At 41.6% G+C, this 19766-nt stretch overlaps 1 protein-coding gene across 4 annotated transcripts; it reads right to left on the bottom strand.

Moving 5' to 3' along the window:
• Nucleotides 1-148: 148 nt before the first annotated feature.
• LOC127005532 (golgin subfamily A member 1-like) lies at nt 149-18808 on the bottom strand. 4 transcript variants are annotated; one of them, XM_050874459.1, is made up of 10 exons: nt 18675-18808; nt 15362-15659; nt 14483-14732; nt 8401-8489; nt 7085-7281; nt 6047-6176; nt 5063-5194; nt 4340-4549; nt 902-1450; nt 149-454 (listed from the first exon to the last, which is right to left on the bottom strand). In XM_050874459.1, the coding sequence occupies exons 2-10, from the start codon at nt 15629-15631 to the stop codon at nt 164-166; spliced, it is 2118 nt and encodes a 705-aa protein (XP_050730416.1). In that variant the 5' UTR covers nt 15632-15659; nt 18675-18808; the 3' UTR covers nt 149-163. The 4 variants fall into 4 exon arrangements, with proteins under 4 accessions (XP_050730416.1, XP_050730414.1, XP_050730417.1 ...); XM_050874457.1 differs by having other exon boundaries at nt 18272-18739; XM_050874460.1 differs by having other exon boundaries at nt 18354-18738.
• Nucleotides 18809-19766: the final 958 nt, after the last annotated feature.

Genomic DNA, 19766 nt, shown 5'->3' with positions numbered 1-19766 from the left:
ACACCATCATTCCCCTTCCCTCTCCCCACAAACACAAGCTTACCATTCCCTAACAATGCCCGAAACAAGCTTACCATTCCCCAACGATGCCCGAAACAAGCTTACCATTCCCCAACGATGCCCGAAACAAGCTTACCATTCCCCAACGATGCCCAAAACAAGCTTACCATTCCCCAACGATGCCCAAAACAAGCTTACCATTCCCCAACGATGCCCGAACCTCCTTCCAGTGTTGCTGTTGCTGCTCCGAGGAATGGAATGATAAGGTGTCGATTATTGCCGCTGATGACGATGATAGAGTTGGTGCTGCTGCTGTTGTTGCTGTTGTACTCTGGGGTGCTGCCGCTGCCCCTCCTGCTGCTGCTGCTGAGTCGCCACTGTCCGGGGTCAGGCGTAGTTCGCGCTGCAGTGTTTTCTTCATGTCCGCCAGCCGCTGACGCTGTATCTTGATGTTCTGGACGGCAAAAACAATGTAGAAAGTCAGGAACAGAGGATCATGAAGAAAGGAAAGTATAGCAGAGGATGAAAAAATGAAGGAAACGAGGAAGGAGATGAATAAGTTATGATGAAGAAAGATAAGATTATTGCCGCTACACTGAAAATAAGAAGACAAATTTTTTTTATTTTTTTTTATATATAGTAGCGTTTCAAAATAACCAACTGGAATATTTTCACATCAAAATACATCCACAAACACTAAGAAATGTTTGCTAGCTGAGTAACACGAAGCATAAAAAAATAAATAAATAAATAAATAAATAAATACATAAAGTAAAAATAACTACTACTACTACTACTACTACTACTAATAATAATAATAATAATAATAATAATAGTAATAATAATAACAAAAAATAAGAAATAAAATACAGTAAAAAAATAAAAACAATGGATTCCGCACCTGTTTACTCTCCGTCAGCTCCTCCTCCAGGGTCTTCACGTTTTCCCTCAGCGTTCTCACAATCTCCGACGCCTCAATCTTGTGCTCCAGGTTCGCCTCTGAGGACTCCAGCTGCTCACGGAGAGACTGGCACTCCTGGGTGGCCTCCTGCAGCCTCTCCTCCAAGCCCGCCACCTTCCCCATGCTCTCCTGGCACTCCCTCTCCTTCTCCGCCAACCTCTGTTCCAGCGTTGCCACACGGTCCGCATACTCGTCCAGGTTCTTCGACAGACGCTCCTTCTCCCCCGATACAACCTCCAGCCTGGCCTCCACCTCACTCTTCCCCCTCAGTGCTGTCTCTGTGGCATTCCTCTCCCTCGCCACGGACTCCTGTACACGCTTCTTCTCCCCCTGTAGCTTCTGTATGTCCTCCCGAGTGGATGTCAGTGTTCCCTCCATCTCTGCCATCTTCCCCTGCAGGTCTGTGAGGTTGATTTCCAGGCCGGCGATGGTTTCGATCTTAGCCTGAAGGATGCCGGTGCAGGATTTGACCTTCTCCTCCTCGGCACTCTGGAGAGAAGGAAGGTGATGAGGCTCAGGGGAAGGAGGAAGGGTGAGATGAAGGAGAGGTGGTTGGGTGAAGGTTGTTGATAGATTACCGATTACTGGCGAGCCCTTATAATTACTTGAACATACTTGGTGACTCCTAAACGTTTTTTGTCCCTACTAAAAATCTGGCATTACAGTAGGAAGGAACCAAAAGAGGGAATGTATGAGACAGGAAAGGGGGATGGAAGGAAATGAAGTTAAAAAAAGGAGATGAGGAGAAGGAGTGATGCAAGGAGACGGAAAAGAAGGGTAACGGAGCTAAAGCGAGAAGGGGAAGATGAGGGGTGCTAGGTTCAAGGAGGGAGGATGAGTGAAAGAGAGCAAGAGGATGGATAGGGATTGTGGAAGAGAGTGAGGAGGGGAAAGAGAGTTGCTTAGACTAAAGGGAGGGAGGAAGGGAGGTATGGAGGAAAACGAAGGGTGGTAAGGTTCAAGGAGGGAGGAAGAGTGAAAGAGAGAGAGGATGAATAGGGATTGTGGAAGAGAGTGAGGGGGGGAAAGAGAGTTGCTTAGACTAAAGGGAGGGAGGAAGGAGGAGGAGAGAGAATGGATAGGGATGGAGGAGGAGGAGAGGGAGGAAGAGAGAGTTGCTGAAAAAGGAGGGAGGAAGGGAGGTAAAAGGAGGGAGGAAGAGTGAAAGAGAGAGAGAGGATGGATAGGGATTGTGGAAGAGAGTGAGGGGGGGAAAGAGAGTTGCTTAGACTAAAGGGAGGGAGGAAGGGAGGTAAAAGGGGATTATGGAAGGGTGCTAAGGTTCAAGGAGGGAGGAGGAGTGAAAGACGAGAGAGAGAGAGGATGGATAGGGATTGTGGAAGAGAGTGAGGGGGGGAAAGAGAGTTGCTTAGACTAACGGGGAGGGAGGGAGGGGAGGTAAAAGGGGGTTATGGAGGAAAGCGAAGGGTGCTAAGGTTCAAGGAGGGAGGAGGAGTGAAAGACGAGAGAGAGAGAGGATGGATAGGGATTGTGGAAGAGAGTGAGGGGAAAGAATTGAGTTGCTTAGACTAAAGGGAGGGAGGGAGGGAGGAAGGGGAGGTCAAAGGGGGTTATGGAGGAAAACGAAGGGTGCTAGGTTCAAGGAGGGAGGAAGAGTGAAAGAGGAGAGAGAGGATGAATAGGGATTGTGGAAGAGAGTTGCTTAGACTAATGGGAGGGAGGGAGGGAGGAAGGGGAGATAAAAGGGGGTTATGGAGGAAAACAAAGAGTGCTAAGGTTCAAGGAGGGAGGAAGAGTGAAAGAGAGAGAGGATGGATAGGGATTGTGGAAGACAGTGAAGGGGAAGAAGAGGGTTGCTTAGACTAAAGGGAGGGAAGGGGAGGAAGAAGAGGTTGCAGAGGATAGTGAAATGGAAGAAGAGGGCTGCCTAGACTGATGGACAGAAAGAGAGGGAGAGGAAAAGAAAGGGATTTATGGAGGGGAAATTTTGAGACTTGGAAATGAACAAAACAACAAACTAGAACACCAAAAAGATAAGAGGTTGAGCAAGAGATTATACTGTGAGGATGTATTTTTTGCGGTCAATAAACATCCATCTATCCACCTATCAAAATAAACTATGAAAAAGAACAAAAACACCACCATTAACAATTTAACATCCTTCCACATCCTCTCAAATTTACAGGATCAGCGCCATTGTAGACAATTTTGTTTCCTGTTATTTTTTTGTGCCCTTGAGTTGCATCCATTCTGTTAACCCGGTAGCAGTGACGGACCAAATTTGTGGCTTTACCATGTACCAGTGACGGACCAAATTTGTGGCTTTACCGTGTACCAGCGACGGACCAAATTTGTGGCTTTACCGTGTACCAGCGACGGGCCAAATTTGTGGCTTTACCGTGTACCAGCGACGGGCCAAATTTGTGGCTTTACCGTGTACCAGCGACGGGCCAAATTTGTGGCTTTACCGTGTACCAGCAACGGACCAAATTTGTGGCTTTACCGTGTACCAGCGACGGGCCAAATTTGTGGCTTTACCGTGTACCAGCGACGGACCAAATTTGTGGCTTTACCATGTACCAGCGACGGACCAAATTTGTGGCTTTACCATGTACCAGCGACGGACCAAATTTGTGGCTTTACCGTGTACCAGCGACGGGCCAAATTTGTGGCTTTACCGTGTACCAGCGACGGGCCAAATTTGTGGCTTTACCGTGTACCAGCGACGGACCAAATTTGTGACTTTACCGTGTACCAGCGACGGGCCAAATTTGTGCCATGATAAAGACCCCCCCCCCAAAATAGATGATGCATAAACTGATCATAAATACGTTGATACATATTATGAAATGGTTTGCGGGAATGATGATTTTTTTCTCGTTTTTTCTCGCTTAGAGGGACCTTTAAGAAATATGGTCCCCGCAGCTGCCGGGTTAAACAAAACAAGAAAATAAATAAAACTCCCACAATTGACCTCTCTTCTGGCCACTCTTTACTTCTGTCTGTTGTGGGAGCGGAGAGTTGCGTGTTTTTTTTTCTACACTCTTTTTGTTGCCCTTGAGCCGTCTCCTTTGTTGTAAAAAAAAAACATAAATAAATAAAATAACCCCCCCACAATTGACCACTCTTCACTTCTGTCTCTTGTGGGAGCGGTGAGTTGTGGGCTTTTTTTTTCTACTCTTTTTGTTCCCCTTGAGCCGTCTCCTTTGTTGTAAAATAAATAAATAAATAAATAAATAAATAAAATAAATCTCTGACAATTGACCACCTTTACTTTTGTCTGTCATGGGAGTAGTGAGTTGCGGCCTTTTTTTTTTCTACACTCTTTTTGTTGCCCTTGAGCCGTCTCCTTTGTTGTAAAAAAATAAATAAATAAATAAATAAATAAATAAATAAATAAAAATCCTCCCCACTCACCAGTCTGTTATTGAGCTCCTCCTCCCTGGCCTCCTTCTGCCCCAGCTGCCACTTCAGGGTCTCCACGTCCTCCTGCAGCCTCCCCTTCTCCTCCTCCATCCTCCTCTTGGCCTCAACCTTGCTCTCCTGCACCGCCTTCACCTCCTCCCTCAGTGCTTGGAGGCTGGTGGTGAGGCTGGTGTTCCTCTCCTCTGCTGCCTGAAGGTCACTCTGTTGGAAGGCGAAGGAGAGAAGATTAACAACCGAGTCTTTAAATTACTTTCTTTATGTGAACGGCGATTACTGAGCTTGTTTTATTTATCAATTTTCAACCTTGAGCCTACGTTGCCAGATTGTTGTACTTGGAGTATTGTTTTTGACGATTTCTGACAAAAAACTATCGCACCCACAAAGATAATGATATGTATTTATAATTATTGTTAAAATCGGTAATTATTAATGCTCTTTTTTGCAATATTTAGGGGTCAGAAACCGGAAAATACAATGTTATGCTTCCTTCAAAGAAAAAAAAAAGTGGACAAAGATAGAAATAAAGATAGACACAAACTGAGATAAATAAATAGATAAATAGAGGTAGATAGGTGGACAGAACAAGAGAAATATAGATACATATATGAAAAGTTTAATAAAGAGGACAGATGGATAAAGAGGTAGACAGGTAGAAAAACAAATACTATCCCTTCTCCCACTCAACAAGCAGCCCCCTCCCCTTCTCCTCCATACTTGGTCCTCGGCTATTTTGGCATTGAGGTGATGAATCTGCTCCTCCAGGCTGGTGATCTTGGTGCTCCAGGACGCCTTGATGTTGTTTAGCTGCTGCCGCGCCTCCTCCAGACTGTGCTCCACCGTCTCCCGCTGTGTGGTGGTGAGGGGGAGTTAGCGGTGTAGTGGTGAGGGAGTTAGTGGTCTATGGTGGAGAGGGTGTGTCAGTGGTGTGTGGTGGTGAGCGTGAATCAGTCATTGAGTGTGGTATGAGGTGTGTACATGCAAAATGGAAATTGTAATCCTAACAGAAGCAGCAATAAAACACACACACACACAAAAAAAAATGGTTACAAGACAACAGAAATGATGGTGTGAAGGTGAGTGTGAGTCAGTGGTAAAGTGCAATAAGAGATGTGTGAATACAAAAAAAGTTAACTGGAACCTTAACAAATGCAGTAACAAAACACAAACTACATGGATGAGTTGTGGTGGTGAGGGTGAGTTAGAAGTGTGTGGTGTGAACAGTAGTGTTATGCGTAAAAAATTACTGATCATGTGAGTGTCAGCCGTGTCATTTTCTGCATTGTCTGCAAGGTTGCCAAACTTTATCGAAACATCCTTGAAATGGTATTCCTTCCTGATTGCCTCTTCAGACATTGCATTTTGTACTAGTTAAAAGCCCTACAACAGTCAGTTAACAACAGACCACCACAGAGGATAGAACATTCCTTCCTTCCTTCTCCCTTACTTTACCTGTATGCCTCCTCTTCCCTTCTTTCCTTCTCCAGGCTGGCTCACATTACCATCTAAACCATTTCTTGTTACATGTGGAAATGGACTATACTTTTGGAAGAACTTCTTTAACTACATTCTAACAAGTTACAAGAGTTTGATATGAGGTGCAAATGAAAAAGTCGAACTGGGACAATAACAGAAGCAACAGCAAAACACAACCAACAGGAGTTACAGACAACTACAAAAACAATAGCCTCAGTCCCTCACCTCCTTTATGAGAGCCTGTATGCGGTCTGTCTCCTGAAGGCCCGTCTGAGAGGTCCTCTGTTCTAGGGTGGCGATGCGGCTCTCCAGATGGTGCACCTCCTCCTCCTTGGTCTCCTCCAGTGCTCGACACCTGACGGCGAAAGGGTGTGAGGAGATACTTAAGTAGATGGTGTGGGGAGGAATCAAGAGGAAATGTAGGAGACAATAGAGGAAGTAGAAAATGAAGGAAGAAAAAGGAGATGAGAGTAAGTAGATGGTGTGGGAAGGAACGAAAAAGAGGGAATGTATGAGACAGGAAAGGAGGATGGTAGGAAATGAAGGTAAAAAAAAGATGAGGATAACGAGTGCTGCAAGGCGACAGAAAAGAAGGAAGGTAACAGAGGTAAAGCGGGGAGATAACTGTAGGAATGAAAGAGACAGGAAAGGATTGTGGTAAGAAATGAAGGTAAAAAAAGATGAGAATAAGGAGTGCGGCAAGGGGACGGAAAAGAAGGAAGGTAAGAGGTAAAGAGGGTTGATTAATGTAGGAATGAGACAGAAAAGAAGGAAAATATGTAACAGAGAGAAGAGAAGGGAGGAACAGTGTAAGGATGCTGCTAAATAAGAACGCCAAGATCCATAAGAAACATACTGATAGGAAGAAGATACAGAAGTGGTTCCAAATAGCAATGACATGAAGAACCAAAAGAAAAACATTGCAAGCTCAAAAATTAGTGAGAAAGTGAAGAATCAGAAGAAAACAACACATAGCAAGACTCAAAATTAGTGACAGCAAGAAAAATCTGAAGAAAAATAAACAGAAAGAGAATGGAAATTTGGGGCAGTGAGTAGCAGGCTTTTTTTCATTAGTTTCCTTTTTTTTTGTGCCCTTGAACTGTTTCCTTTACTGTAAAAAAAAAAAAAAAGTGAAAAATCAGATGAAAACCATTGTAAGAGACTCAAAATTAACAATAAAGCGAAGAATCTGAAGAAAACACGTCAGAATATTGCTAAAAATAAAATATAAAATAAATAATATATAAAAAAACTCTCCCTTACTTTCCCTCGGCCACCCTCAGCCTCTGCTTCAGCCCCGCCACTTGGGTCTCCAGCTCTGTCTTCTCCTCGCTGAGCACTCCAAGCCGCTCCTCAAGGCCCGGGAGACGCCCAAGCTTGGCCTCCACAGCCGCCAAGGCCTCAGTCCGCTGCTTGAGGTCCTCTCGCACTCGGTCCAGCTCGCTATTGGCATTCAGCAGCTGTGGGGTGTGTGGATAAAGGGTTAGTGTGTGGTGATCAGTTGGTCACCTATTCTGCCATACGAAATAATAATAACGATAAAAAATAAAATGGGTCAGTTCCAGAGTTTAATACAATGGGTTTATGAGCTTCTAATATCAAACAGAAAATACTACTACTTAAAATTCTTGGATAGTGGTTGGTGCTGATATAGAAGGTTAGAAAGTGTTGGAAATTTTACAGGAAATCTCTATTATTGGAGACTGAAAAAAAATAATAATAATAAAATAAGAAAAATGTAGAGAAAAGTTTGGTTTGGGTGCATACAGAGACACTGCACTGGACTGTGGAATTGGAGTTTAAAAATAAAAAAATAAAAAATGGAATAAATAAATAAAAAATCAAGGAACTGGCCCTGAAAAAAAGGACAAAGAAAAGAAGAATTAGGAAAAAAAAGGATATAGGAGACAATTTTTTACTTTAACTACCTCCTTTGCAGTAAAAAAAAAATAATGATAATAAAAATAATAACAATCACATGGGCTCTAACTAGAAAATTGATGGAGGTATTGACAGCAAGTATCGCAGAATGCTGAGGTATACCGCAGGGATCAGGTGGCAAGATAGGGTGTCCAGTGCAGATGTAGCTAACAGATGTGGAGTAGAGGACCTGGAAACAGTGCTCAGAATGGAAAGACTCCGATGGTTTGGACATGTGAAAAGAGCAGGGGAGGATACAGTGCTGGGAGTTTTGGAGAGATTAGAAGTAGAAGGAAGGAGACCAGTTGGTAGACCTAGGAAAATGTGGAGGAGGTGTATACAGGAAGACTTGGCATTGATGGGATTGGATGAGCATCAGGCAGAAGACAGAGTAGAATGGAGGAGAAAGAGAGCAAGGGAGGTTACAGTGTTGGGAGTTTTGGAGAGATTAGAGGTAGAAGGAAGGAGACCAGTTGGTAGACCTAGGAAAATGTGAAGGTGTATACAGGAAGACTTTGTATTAATGGGATTGGATGAGGATCAGGCAGAAGACAGAGTAGAATGGAGGAGAGCCATAAAGCATCCAACCATTGAACGAGATGATGATGATGATGAAAAATAATAATAATAATAGAAGTACAAGAGAAGAAAGTACCTACCATATGCTTGACCTTGGCCCCCTCCTGAGCGTTGAGGCCCTCCAGCTGGTCATAGTTGTCCTGCATCTCACACACCTTGGCCTCCAGCCCTGCAACACACACCCGTCAACCCTCCAGAGACGTGTGTAAGCGTGGGTATGGGTGTACATGTGTGTGTGTGTGTATGAGTGGGTATAAGTTAGGGATATGTGCATGCTTGAAAAAAAAAAAAATGTAAAATCACACAAAATAGTAGATAAGTGAGAAATATGAGGATTTGTTACGGAATATCATGTAAAAAAAGTGAGAAATATGTGCATTTGTTAACCCAGTAGCAGCGATGGTCCAAATTTCTGGCTTTACCGTGTACCAGCGACAGGCCAAATTTTTGCCGTGATATAAACCCCCCAAAATAGATGATGCATAAACTGATCACAAATGCGTTGATATATATTATGAAATGGTTTGTGTGGGTGATGATTTTTTCTCATTTTTCTCGCTATATGAAATATGATCCCCGCAGCTACCGGGTTAAAGAAAAATCATAGAATCACAAAAGTAGAGGTAAAGGTGAGGGATATGCAGATATATTAAAAAAAAATCATGTAAAATCACACCAAAAATCACAGGGTTGGTTAGTCAGTTCTTGGGTTGGCTGGGTTATCAAACAGCAACACAGCAGCAACAGCAAAGACAACACAGCAGCTCTGGGGGGTGAGGGTGAGAAGAGAGGATACTTGAGCGCCCGAGTGCCAAAGTGCAAGCCGGTAGGTAACGGGAAAAAATACAAGCATAGCATTTCATTATCACAAGCTTTTAACATGTGCAGAGGAAGGGGCAGGGTGACTTTACAACCCTCATCTGAAAAAAATGTATTCACCACCACCATTTTCATCTACATGCAAGCTTGGTGAATAAATATAATGCAGAGAAAAGAAATATAGTGCAGACATAATTTGAGATCATGGAGAGTAACCGGCAAAAGGAACAAGAATGAAAAAAGGTGTATAGGAATGAGGATGCAAAATGGTTAGCTTGGTGAATAAATATAATGTTGAGGAGAGAAAAAGAGTGAAGATAAAATATGAGATAGTAGAGAGTTCTCAGTAAAAGGAACTAGTAGAATAAAATAAAGGTGTACAGGAGTCAGGATGCAAAAAAAATCAGCTTGGTTAATAAAAAGAAAAAAAAAATGATGAGGAAAGAAAAAGTGATAAAATTTAGGCTCATGAAGAGTTCTTGGTAAAAGGAACTAGAATAAAATAAAGGTTTACAGGAGTCAGGATGCAAAAGAATCAGCTTGGTGAATGAAGAAGAAAAAAAAATGCTGAGGAAAGAAAATAGTGATGATAAAATTTAGGATCATGAAGAGTTCTTGGTAAAAAGAACTAGAATAAAATGACGGTTTACAGGAATGAGGATGCAAAAGAATCAGCTTGGTGAATAAAAAAAAATGCTGAGGAAAGAAAATAGTGATGATAAAATTTAGGATCATGAAGAGTTCTCAGTTAAAGGAACTAGAATAAAATTAAGGTTTACAGGAGTCAGAATGCAAAAGAATCAGCTTGGTGAATAAAAAAAATAAAAAATGCTGAGGAAAGAAAAATAAAGATGATAAAATTTAAGATCATGGAGAGTTACCAGCAAAAGGAACTAGAATGAGAAACAGCTTATGAGAATCTGGATGGAAAATAATCAGCTGAGGACAAGATAATCAAATGAGGGTTAAGAGGCATCATAAAGGAGAAACAATAGAGGTATGAAAAGGAAAGTAATCAAACGTATAAAGTATAAGATCACTGAGAGTTACCGGCAAAAGGAACTAGAATGAGAAACGGCTTATGAGAATCTGGATGGAAAATAATCAGCTGAGGACAAGAAAATCAAATGAGGGTTAAGAGGCATCATAAAGGAGAAACAATAGAGATATGAAAAGGAAGGTAATCAAACGTATAATCGGTAAAAAGAATATCCAGCAGTCATGGGTGATTGAACAGAACCTGAGTGAAACCTATAGACAAAATGCTGTGCTGGTTCGGTTGGTATCAAAGGCTTCAGTGTCTGTCTATAGCACCGTTGCCAGATTATCATACTCAGAGCCTCATGTTTACCAGTTTCATAGCTATTGCCAAAAAGCACCCGTAATTAACCACTTTAACGATAACTATATGTGAAGGCAGTTATTGGGGTTGAGGAGACAGTTTTGGGGTCGGAAATCGGCAAACATAGGAGGCTGAGTACGACAATCTGGCAACGTTGGTCTATAGATATCGCACAAGTTTTTATTCAAGTGACCCATGGGTGTTCAATATGTTTTTTGATGACTGTACATAGGAGAGTAATAGTCTATTGTTCAGGGTTACCAGTACACAAGTTGAGATTAAAATATAAAAGAGATGAACATTAAAATACTGAGTGATCAAAAAGTAGATATCGACCCTGGAAAAAGGTGAAAAAAGTGAAAAAATATGATTAGAAAAACATTATTACCATAACCACTACCACCACAACCATCACTTCAACCACCATCACCATCACTTCAACCACCACCACCACCACCACTACTACTACCATCACCAATACCAACACTTATGCCAATACTAAGGGGCCGCTTTCACAGTCGTTTTGTTTGTTTTGATCGTTACAAATGGTGCCGATCGATGCTATAGTTTTCCTCGTGAAACTGTCCGATGAGGTAGTGGCGGCTGCAGAGGAAGCGAGAGGTGTTGAGAGTGCGTGGTAAGGTGCGGGGCTAGGCTAACCCCGCAGCTGCCACTACCCCATCGGCCAGTTTTACGTGGAAATTTTACAGTGGCGATCGCCGCCATTAGTAATGATCAAAACAAAGAAAACAACTGTGAAAGCGGCCCTAAGTGTGTGAGAAAAAGAAATATATATAGAAAGATACAGATAAATAGATATAGATAAAAAGAATTAAAGATAGATAGATGGAGGGATAAATAGAGAAAAGATAAAAAGAAATGTACAGCCTTTGAAATGAGCACTGTTCCATTATAAATTAAACACACTCATCAGATATATAAACAGTCGGAGAAGTCATGAATCAACCCAGATCTAAGTACAAGGGGAGGAAAACGAGACCACAAGAGGGGGAAAAGATATCATAAATTCAAGCTGTACAGGGGAAGTGAGATACGTAGATGGCAGGGGACACTAATGCACTGTGCTCTTGCTTAAAGGAGCTATTACACTAGTCAAATTTTCCGTGGATCTTCAGTCAAACCACGATTTCCGCTGGCGTGGTTCTCCTATTTCCGTGGTTTTCTGAACAGTCCACTATCTTCCAAAGCTACAGTAGATTTCAATGAAGGGCGACGGTATTACTCACCATCATCATCATCAGCAACAACAAGAAACAAATGAGAACCACGCCAGCGGAAATTGTGGTTTGACTGAAGATCCACGGAAAATTTGCCCAGTGTAATAGCCCCTTTAGTCTGTGGTCTGGATTGTTTGTTTGGGTGCCGTGAGAGGGTGGATAACTAGCTCTAGAGGTTAGTGATGTGATATATGTGCTCTCTCTTACTCTCTTGCACGCACACACACACAGACACTCCACTATACTGCTTTACCTTGAAGAAAAAGAGAGAAAGAGAAAGAGAGATAAAGCAAGGATAAGAAGGATAGATGTTGGGGTGCCGTGAGAGGGTGGATAAATGGCTCTAGAGGTTAGTGATGCGATATATGTGCTCTCTCTTACTCTCTTGCACGCAAACACACACACACACATGCACTTCACTTTACTGCTGTACCTTGAAGAAAAAGAGAAAAAGAGAAAAAGAGAGATACAGCAAGGATGATAAGGACAAGATAAATACACTAAGCAAGGATGAAAGTGCTGAACCAGAGAGAGACAGAGAAACAGAGTAAAATCCAAATAAGAAAGAGAGTAAGGTTCGTATTTTAAAACATTTCGTCGCCCAAGTTCACATATTTGACAAGGCTTTTATAGAAGTTTGGGGCATTTCCAGGAGCAGTTTTATGGCCCTGGTGGTAGTTTGACCGTTCTTCTGTGCCATGAACCTTAAAAAACACTCATGAAAACCCGATTGATCCCCTCTTTGACCTTTAGAAACAGTTGATGTGAGAAGCGATGGTGTCTTAAGATACAGCTCTAAGATACAGATAGAGATAAGTCAAGTCACTGCATCGTCACCATCAGCTCACCATACACTCGCCAAGGAGGGCAGGGAAAGCATGAGTAAGGTGGCGTAACATTATATCACCATCACCACCACCACCATCATCATCTAACACACACAGCCCTCTCAAGCCTCTCTCTCTCTCTAAAGCATGGCCGAGCAAGGTGAGAGTGGTGTGGGGTAGCGACACTTACCTTTGACCCTCGCTGAAAACAATAGGGAAGGAGAGAACCGTCAATTGTTAGAGTGGAGGTGCGTGGAGGGGCGACAGCATACACACCAACTCAACATCACCACCCAAAGATACACTTCAAAATTCTCATTCCTATCATTATACAGAGGAATAGAAATGTCTGTTCATCTTCCTCTATATATAAAAGGTTGAAATTCATATGCATCCTGTCTCTCGCAGTAACTAGTATGTATGAATAGTTTGTACAGATAAGATTTACTGGATTTTAATTGGCCATCATGTGACTAGTAAGTTAGGCTCAGTTCCTATACTCCAACCAAATTGTTGAGTTCATTTGGGCAGAGGCTCCCACGGGTCCATTTCTCCCCTCTGCTTTGCCACACAGTCCCAACACCTATTTTTTCCTATCATATGTTACCTTTACCTTACATACGAGAGGAAGAGATAGGTGTTGGGACTGTGTGGCAGAGCAGAGGGGAGAAATGGACCCACAGGAGCCTCCGCCCAAACGGACTCGACAATTTGGTTTCACTGTAGACATTTTCAAGTTCTACACAGATAAAGAAACACAATCATTTACTACATATTAACACAAGATAAAAATAGTGTTAAACCAAACCTTTTGTAAACTAAATAAAAACAAAAATTGCAGGATAAATAAAATGTTAAAAGCAACTCAACATTTTGCTGCAAACATCATTGAAACATGATAACTAATGTGTTAAATGAAACAGCTTTCTTTGCTTCTTAAAATTTTGGGAAGGCCAATCAACTAAGAGTCAGGAACTAATCAATTTTAGTGGCCAAACTGACTACCAGAAAAAAAAAATCACCCCTCTATGTGGGGGCGTTAGGGTGCTTTTACATTCATCATTAATGCTAATATCGTTATCATTATTATTATCAGTATCATTATTTTACTACATTATCACTGTTATCACTCATTCATTCACCTGTATCATGATGCTGAATGATACTAAACGATACAGAGAAGCTAAAGAAAGTGTTCCCCGTGCTGGCTTGAAAATAAATCTTTTCTCTTAGTAAATGTCCAAGAAAATTATTGGAGATATACTGCTTACTGGTGGTCGTATTATGCATTCTTTCTTTTACTGGCTTCTGAAAAGATTGTTTTATGCTGCAGTGTGTCTATGAACATTTAGGACTTCCTTGAGAATATGACTGTTAAGAGTATCAGTTAAAATTTCCAGCTAAAACAAACAGGAAGTCTTTCCAGATACAAATAGTGTGTGTGTGTGTGTGTGTGTGTGTGTGTGTGTGTGTGTGTGTGTGTGTGTGTGTGTGTGTTTCATCATTAATATGTATGTTAACTTTTTCATATCATTGAATTACTCATACACACACACACACACACACACACTATCAAACTGAAGATATTTACCACTCAACAAATACACAGAACAAAGGACAAAAGAACAAAGGAAAGCAGTGCCACTAAGCAAGCAACATAAACAAATACAGAGACACACAAAGAAAAATGGAAAAAAACATGCCTAACAATAACAACAGAAAAACACAAATATAATAAAAAACACAACATCTATGATACACTGAAAACAACTATAGAAGAAGGCAAGCAAGGTACACAAATAAACATCTATAGAATTAAACAAACACTGTGCAATATAGACAAAACAAACATACAAATGACGAAAAAAGAGGAAATATAACATAACTCTCTCTCTCTCTCTCTCTCTCTCTCTCTCAAACTCCCCAAAACACTCACCCTGCGCCTGCTTCAGCTGAGACACAACGCTCTGTTTATTCCCTTCCACAGCATCAAGGCGCCCATGTAGCTTCCTCTCCCTCTCGGCTGCCTCCTCCAGCTCTTTGGCCAGCCGCGACGCCCTCTCCCGCTCCTCCTCCACCCTCGCCCTCCACTCCTTCTCCCTGGTGTTGAGGCGGTCCAGTGCGGAGTCCTGCTGAGCCTCCAGGGCCAGTCTTAGCTTGGAGACCTCGCGTTCAAGTTCTTGCTCCTGAAGTGATTGGGAGTTTGTTTTGGTGTGTGTATGATTGCAAATGCTAAATGTTATAAGTTAAGCACTGCAATTTTGTTTTGATGTTTGTTTGTTGTTATTATTCTAAAGACTAAATGTTATAAGTAAAGCACTGGAAGTTTGTTTTGATGTTATTATTGTAAAGACTAAATGTTATATGTAAAGTACTATTGTAATTTGAAGTCAGAATCTTGTAAAGAGGTGAGACTATATTAGGAAAGAACACACATACATAAAAAATCACAATAAAAAACACAACAGGCACACACACAAAAGTTAAAAAATAATACAATAAAAAACTTGCAAAATAAAACACACACAAAAAAACTCACAAGATAAACTAACTAACTAACAGGGAGTACATACATAAGGGAGCGTTACTTCACTCACCGGCTGCCTCCATTTAGAATACACATCAAAAAATACAAAATAAAACATCCTACACAAAAAATTTCAATATAAAACACACACACTGAATGGTCTCAGCCCTACCCAAAGATCGGTACTATGAGCTCTGTGCTCTTCCGTAGGGGAACGGCTGGCTGTCTCAAGAGAGACCCGCAGCAGACCAAGAGGTGAATTACACACACACACACACACACACACACCTTCTCCAAACTCATCCCAGGCCTCTCCTGCTCATCCCCCACACTCCCACTAGTCCTTGGGGTTGTAGGTGAGACGGGGGGCGAGGCGCCTATGCCAGGAAGGGAGGTGATGGAGGGCTGTCGGGAGTGGGAAGAGGTGGAGGGGGTGGGGGTCATGGTGCCCGGGGTGTGCTGCCTTGATCTCTGCCGTGACCCGACAAGGGACGTGGGAGACGACAGCTTCTTGAGGTCAGCCACGTCCCCAAGTCTGCTCTTGAGGTTACCGAACATGGCGGTGGCGGTGGTGGACAGTTTATCTCTGGGGGAAGGAAGGAAAGTTGTAAGTAGAGAGTTTGTCACTGAAGGGGAAGGTGAGAAAAGTTAGAAATAGTCTGTTGCTGAGAAAAAAGTAGTAGTAGAAAGTAATTCTTTGAAAGAAATAGTAGTAGATAATTTATCTCAAAGAAAAAGAACTAAACAGATTATTTCTGAAAAAAAGGTAGTAAAAAAAAAAAAAAAAAATATATATATATATATATATATATATATATATATATATATATATATATATATATATATATATATATATATATATATATATGTGAAGAAAATCATAGTTGAGAGTAGGAGAATGTAAACAGCTTATCTCTTAAAGAAAAAGAATTGTAAAATTTTTATCTCTGAAGAAAAATAAGATGATTGGGATTGTTGTATTGATGCTATTATTACAAATATTAGTATTTTCACTATGTACTAGTAAAAGCAGCAGTAATTTTATTATAACTACCATCATTATACATTATCAAAATAACAATCAATAGAGTATGAATATTCAGACATTGTGAAGACCCTGCTCTTTCTATCAACGATTTAAACAGTTTTTTGTTATCTCAATGCAATAAATAAGTTTGCGGGGACTCTACAAGCTTTTGTAAGTCATTTAATGAAGCTATGAAGGTTCAGCTGCTGGTTCTTAATCAGACACACCAGACATTAAGGCAAGGTAAAGGTTCGGTACAGCAACACCTCCAATTTCATGCTGTTACTAATTTACTGGGGCTGGGCTACCATACAAATAAGGTTACATTATTTGCTCGTGATAACCTTTTTTGCATGGTGGAAGCATTGCATCACACAACTGACACACAGCTTAGATATTGTAAGCCAGGTGTCAGTGATAAACAAACATGGGCACAATTTTCTATTTTACTTCCTTTATCCTTGATTCCCTGTGTCGTGTGTTTGTGTTACAAACTTTGTAACTTTTAGTATTTATCTTCTTCAAGCTCTATTTACTGCAGTGTTTCATATCAATGATAATGATAATAAAAGTAAAAACAATAAAAATGTTAATAATGATAATAATAATAATGATAATCAAATAATAATAATTATAATAATAATAATAATAATAATAATAATAATAATAATAATAATAATAATGTTCAGTGGGCTGTGTTGAGAGAATCGAAGCTGCTTCACTGTCACAGTAAAGAACTTGCCCACAAAGCTGTCTACATCTCCACAACACCTGACACCATTTCTCCTCTCAGTGAGCGTAACGCCTTGTTGTTAATCATTCCGGGTGAAATTGTACTTTGATGGTATGGCTATTAAATGGGCAGTGCAAAGTTTTGGGCTTGACACTACTATTTTGTGGCCATAAGTTACCCTCCATTAGGTTAGCAAGGTGCTCTGTTAGTTATGAGTAGTAATTAGTTTCATTTCAACTAGGCAGATAAATTACTATCCAACACGCAGTAGGTTACCATCCAACATGCAGCAGAATATTATCCAGCATTCAGTAAGTTACTATCCAACACGCAGCAGGTTTAGCTAAAGAACAAAACCTCCATCCATATTCTTCATATTTCGTTTCCTATCATCATTAGTTTAGAGACCTGGGAGAATGCAAGTCTTTTGCATGAGGGGGAAGATATATTACTGATAGATGAGCAACAAATTAAAAGAATCATATGAATTATAAGAATAAGACACAAGAAAATTGCCTGTCACAGGTACAGTATACTAGTTCAGAATCACATCCAATTCACTCTGGTAGTTGACATTTTATTCTGATAGATTTCAATGTGCTAATCATCACATAGATACCTGTTTATAACAAATTTATAACATCTGAGATTTGTACAATGAATTAAGTCTTGATGTTATTATTTCAATGATGACAGGTAACTATCTGAGCAGATTATACTCTCGAGAAGTGGTGGCTGAGAGGTCAGCATGCGTGCGCGGTGTCCTGGAATATCTGGGTTCAAGTCCCACCTGCTGATACAAGCTGACAATGTCCTGTCATTGTCAAATGGCCTAAGACTACCCACATGCTACCCTGATGACAACCTATCATCCCAGACTCTGGTGTACTCTCTAAAGAGTGCTCTGGGGACAGCATTAGTCAAGCAAGAATGGTCCTACTAAAAAAAAACCTGCCTGCACTACCATCAGCCTAGGACTGACCAACAGGCCAGATCACGGTAGACTACTGGCACTACGGGCCAGACGGGAAAAAAAAAAGTTCAGTAAGGTGGAGTTTTTTTGTTTGAAGAAACAGAGCATGGCAGGGCATGGATCAGCAGTGGCCTCCTCCGCCATCTTTACATGGGTGTAGATCAAGAATATTACTTTACGTGCTGAGGCGTGCCACAGGTGATACAGTCCAGGGAGGGAAGTTTTCCTGATGTAAAGAGGTTTCCTAGATATTAAGTATTTTAGCAATTTTCTTGTTTTCTCCTAAAATTTTAAAGAATTTAGCTTTCTTATTATTAATATGTGCTTCCCCCTATCAGATATTATTGCATTTCCCAGAGGTTTCCAAGTCTGTAGGTGACAGGAGAGGAAATGAGAAAATGGGCGGAGATTATATTCTTCAGCTCCCCTCACAAGTCAGGTCACGGCGCCCCTCCCATGACCTACGTCATGACGGCGGCCTGCAGCAGGGACTCGCGGCCCAGCGCGGCGCCCCGGGCCAGCGCGGAGGGGTCTGGGCGGGGCTCACCCATGTCTGACGGGGCGGGGCGGGGCGGGGCGGCGGGATATACTATGCCCCGACACTCTGATTCTCCTTCCCGGCGCTGAGGTAACGCCCGCCGCGGCGCTGTGGTGAGGTGGCGCCCGCCGGGCCCTGGGCGTGCTGGGATGGGAGGCGCGGACACCAACCCCGAATATGATGGTGGCCCCCGGGAAACGCCTCTGCTCACGTCCTCCCTCAACGCGGAGTGCGGGGAGTGGCTTACTATTATAGATATTACCCTCTAGCAGCAGCCCTTCGCGCCATGGCCTGGTATGTCGAGCCTGGAGGGTGTGGCGGACAAGTTACCTGGGCCGCGGGGTGTAGTCAGCTGTCCCCCATGGCCGACGTCAACACTATACACCAACGCTCCCTTGGCTTCTATCACAAGCCTATTTTATATTTATCTACTCCAGTCAGGTTATATTTACTATGAGTAGCTGTATAAATAAACTGATAACATATTTCTTTCGGTCCCTTACCTTCTATCACAAGGCTATCTTTGGTTTAGTTATATATTTATTTCATGATTAGCTGTATGAATAAACTGATAGCTGGAACATTCCCTTCGCTCCCTTCCCTTCTATGATTAACTGTATGAATCAGCTGATAATACATTCTTTTCCAGTAATCCCGTTTTCGTGGAAGCTGGGATGCAAAATTAACCTCCCTTTTCCCTTATTGCATTATACTTTCTTTGTAACATAAGGATTAAAATACCATCAGTTCATCATTTTCCGTGGTAAGGGTGCTAAAATTGTTCCCAAGATAGTGAGTAATATAGGTTAACATCGTAAAAATATTTCATTTAGGTATTATTTGTGTGGCGAATGGGTATTAATTTTCGTCATAGCTTTTGAAATGTGGCAACGCTTCAAAAAAAAAAAATTAGGAACAGAAGGAAAGAAAAGAGAAAAATGTAAAGGCCGGCGCTTTAATTTGCTGCTTTCCTTCCTCTGATACGTGTCTAACTATTCCTCCATATTTTTGTTCCTCTTTCGTGTCTAACCATATTCATCTCCTCTTATTATAGCCATACCATTCTTACATGTTCCTCTTAGTATCCTTTCTTACATGTTCTTCTTACGTGTCTAGCCCTTCCCTGTCTCTCATGCATTTCCCGCACTCGGCTATTCTCATGCAACACACCGAGAGCACCATGCAACAGCTTCACCAGTCACCAACGCAGACACATGACTATGCAGAACGTTACAGCAGTCTCGTGTGGCTGAATCATCACATCAGCAGATCAGCGCGCTGCAGATGATGTTGCGGGGTATACTCACATGTTCTAAGCTTCAGTCTATCTATCTATCTATCTATATCGAGACATAACGAAATAAAAAAGGCCCTTGTGTGAATGAATTCAGACATCTTTTTAACATCCATATATCTTAATTA

This window comes from Eriocheir sinensis, chromosome 30, assembly GCF_024679095.1.
Source record: "Eriocheir sinensis breed Jianghai 21 chromosome 30, ASM2467909v1, whole genome shotgun sequence".
Lineage (NCBI taxonomy): Eukaryota > Metazoa > Arthropoda > Malacostraca > Decapoda > Varunidae > Eriocheir > Eriocheir sinensis.
This window is presented reverse-complemented; position numbering and strand designations above follow the sequence as displayed.

Bases quoted from the DNA above. Each gene is read 5' to 3' on its own strand.
- LOC127005532 (XM_050874457.1), bottom strand. From the start codon at position 18,357: ATGGGTGAGCCCCGCCCAGACCCCTCCGCGCTGGCCCGGGGCGCCGCG. The intron at 5,195-6,046 runs GTGAGGGACTGA...ACCACCACACAG, and splicing joins TACAGGCTCTCATAAAGGAG to CGGGAGACGGTGGAGCACAG. The intron at 4,550-5,062 runs GTATGGAGGAGA...GCCTTCCAACAG, and splicing joins CCAAAATAGCCGAGGACCAA to AGTGACCTTCAGGCAGCAGA.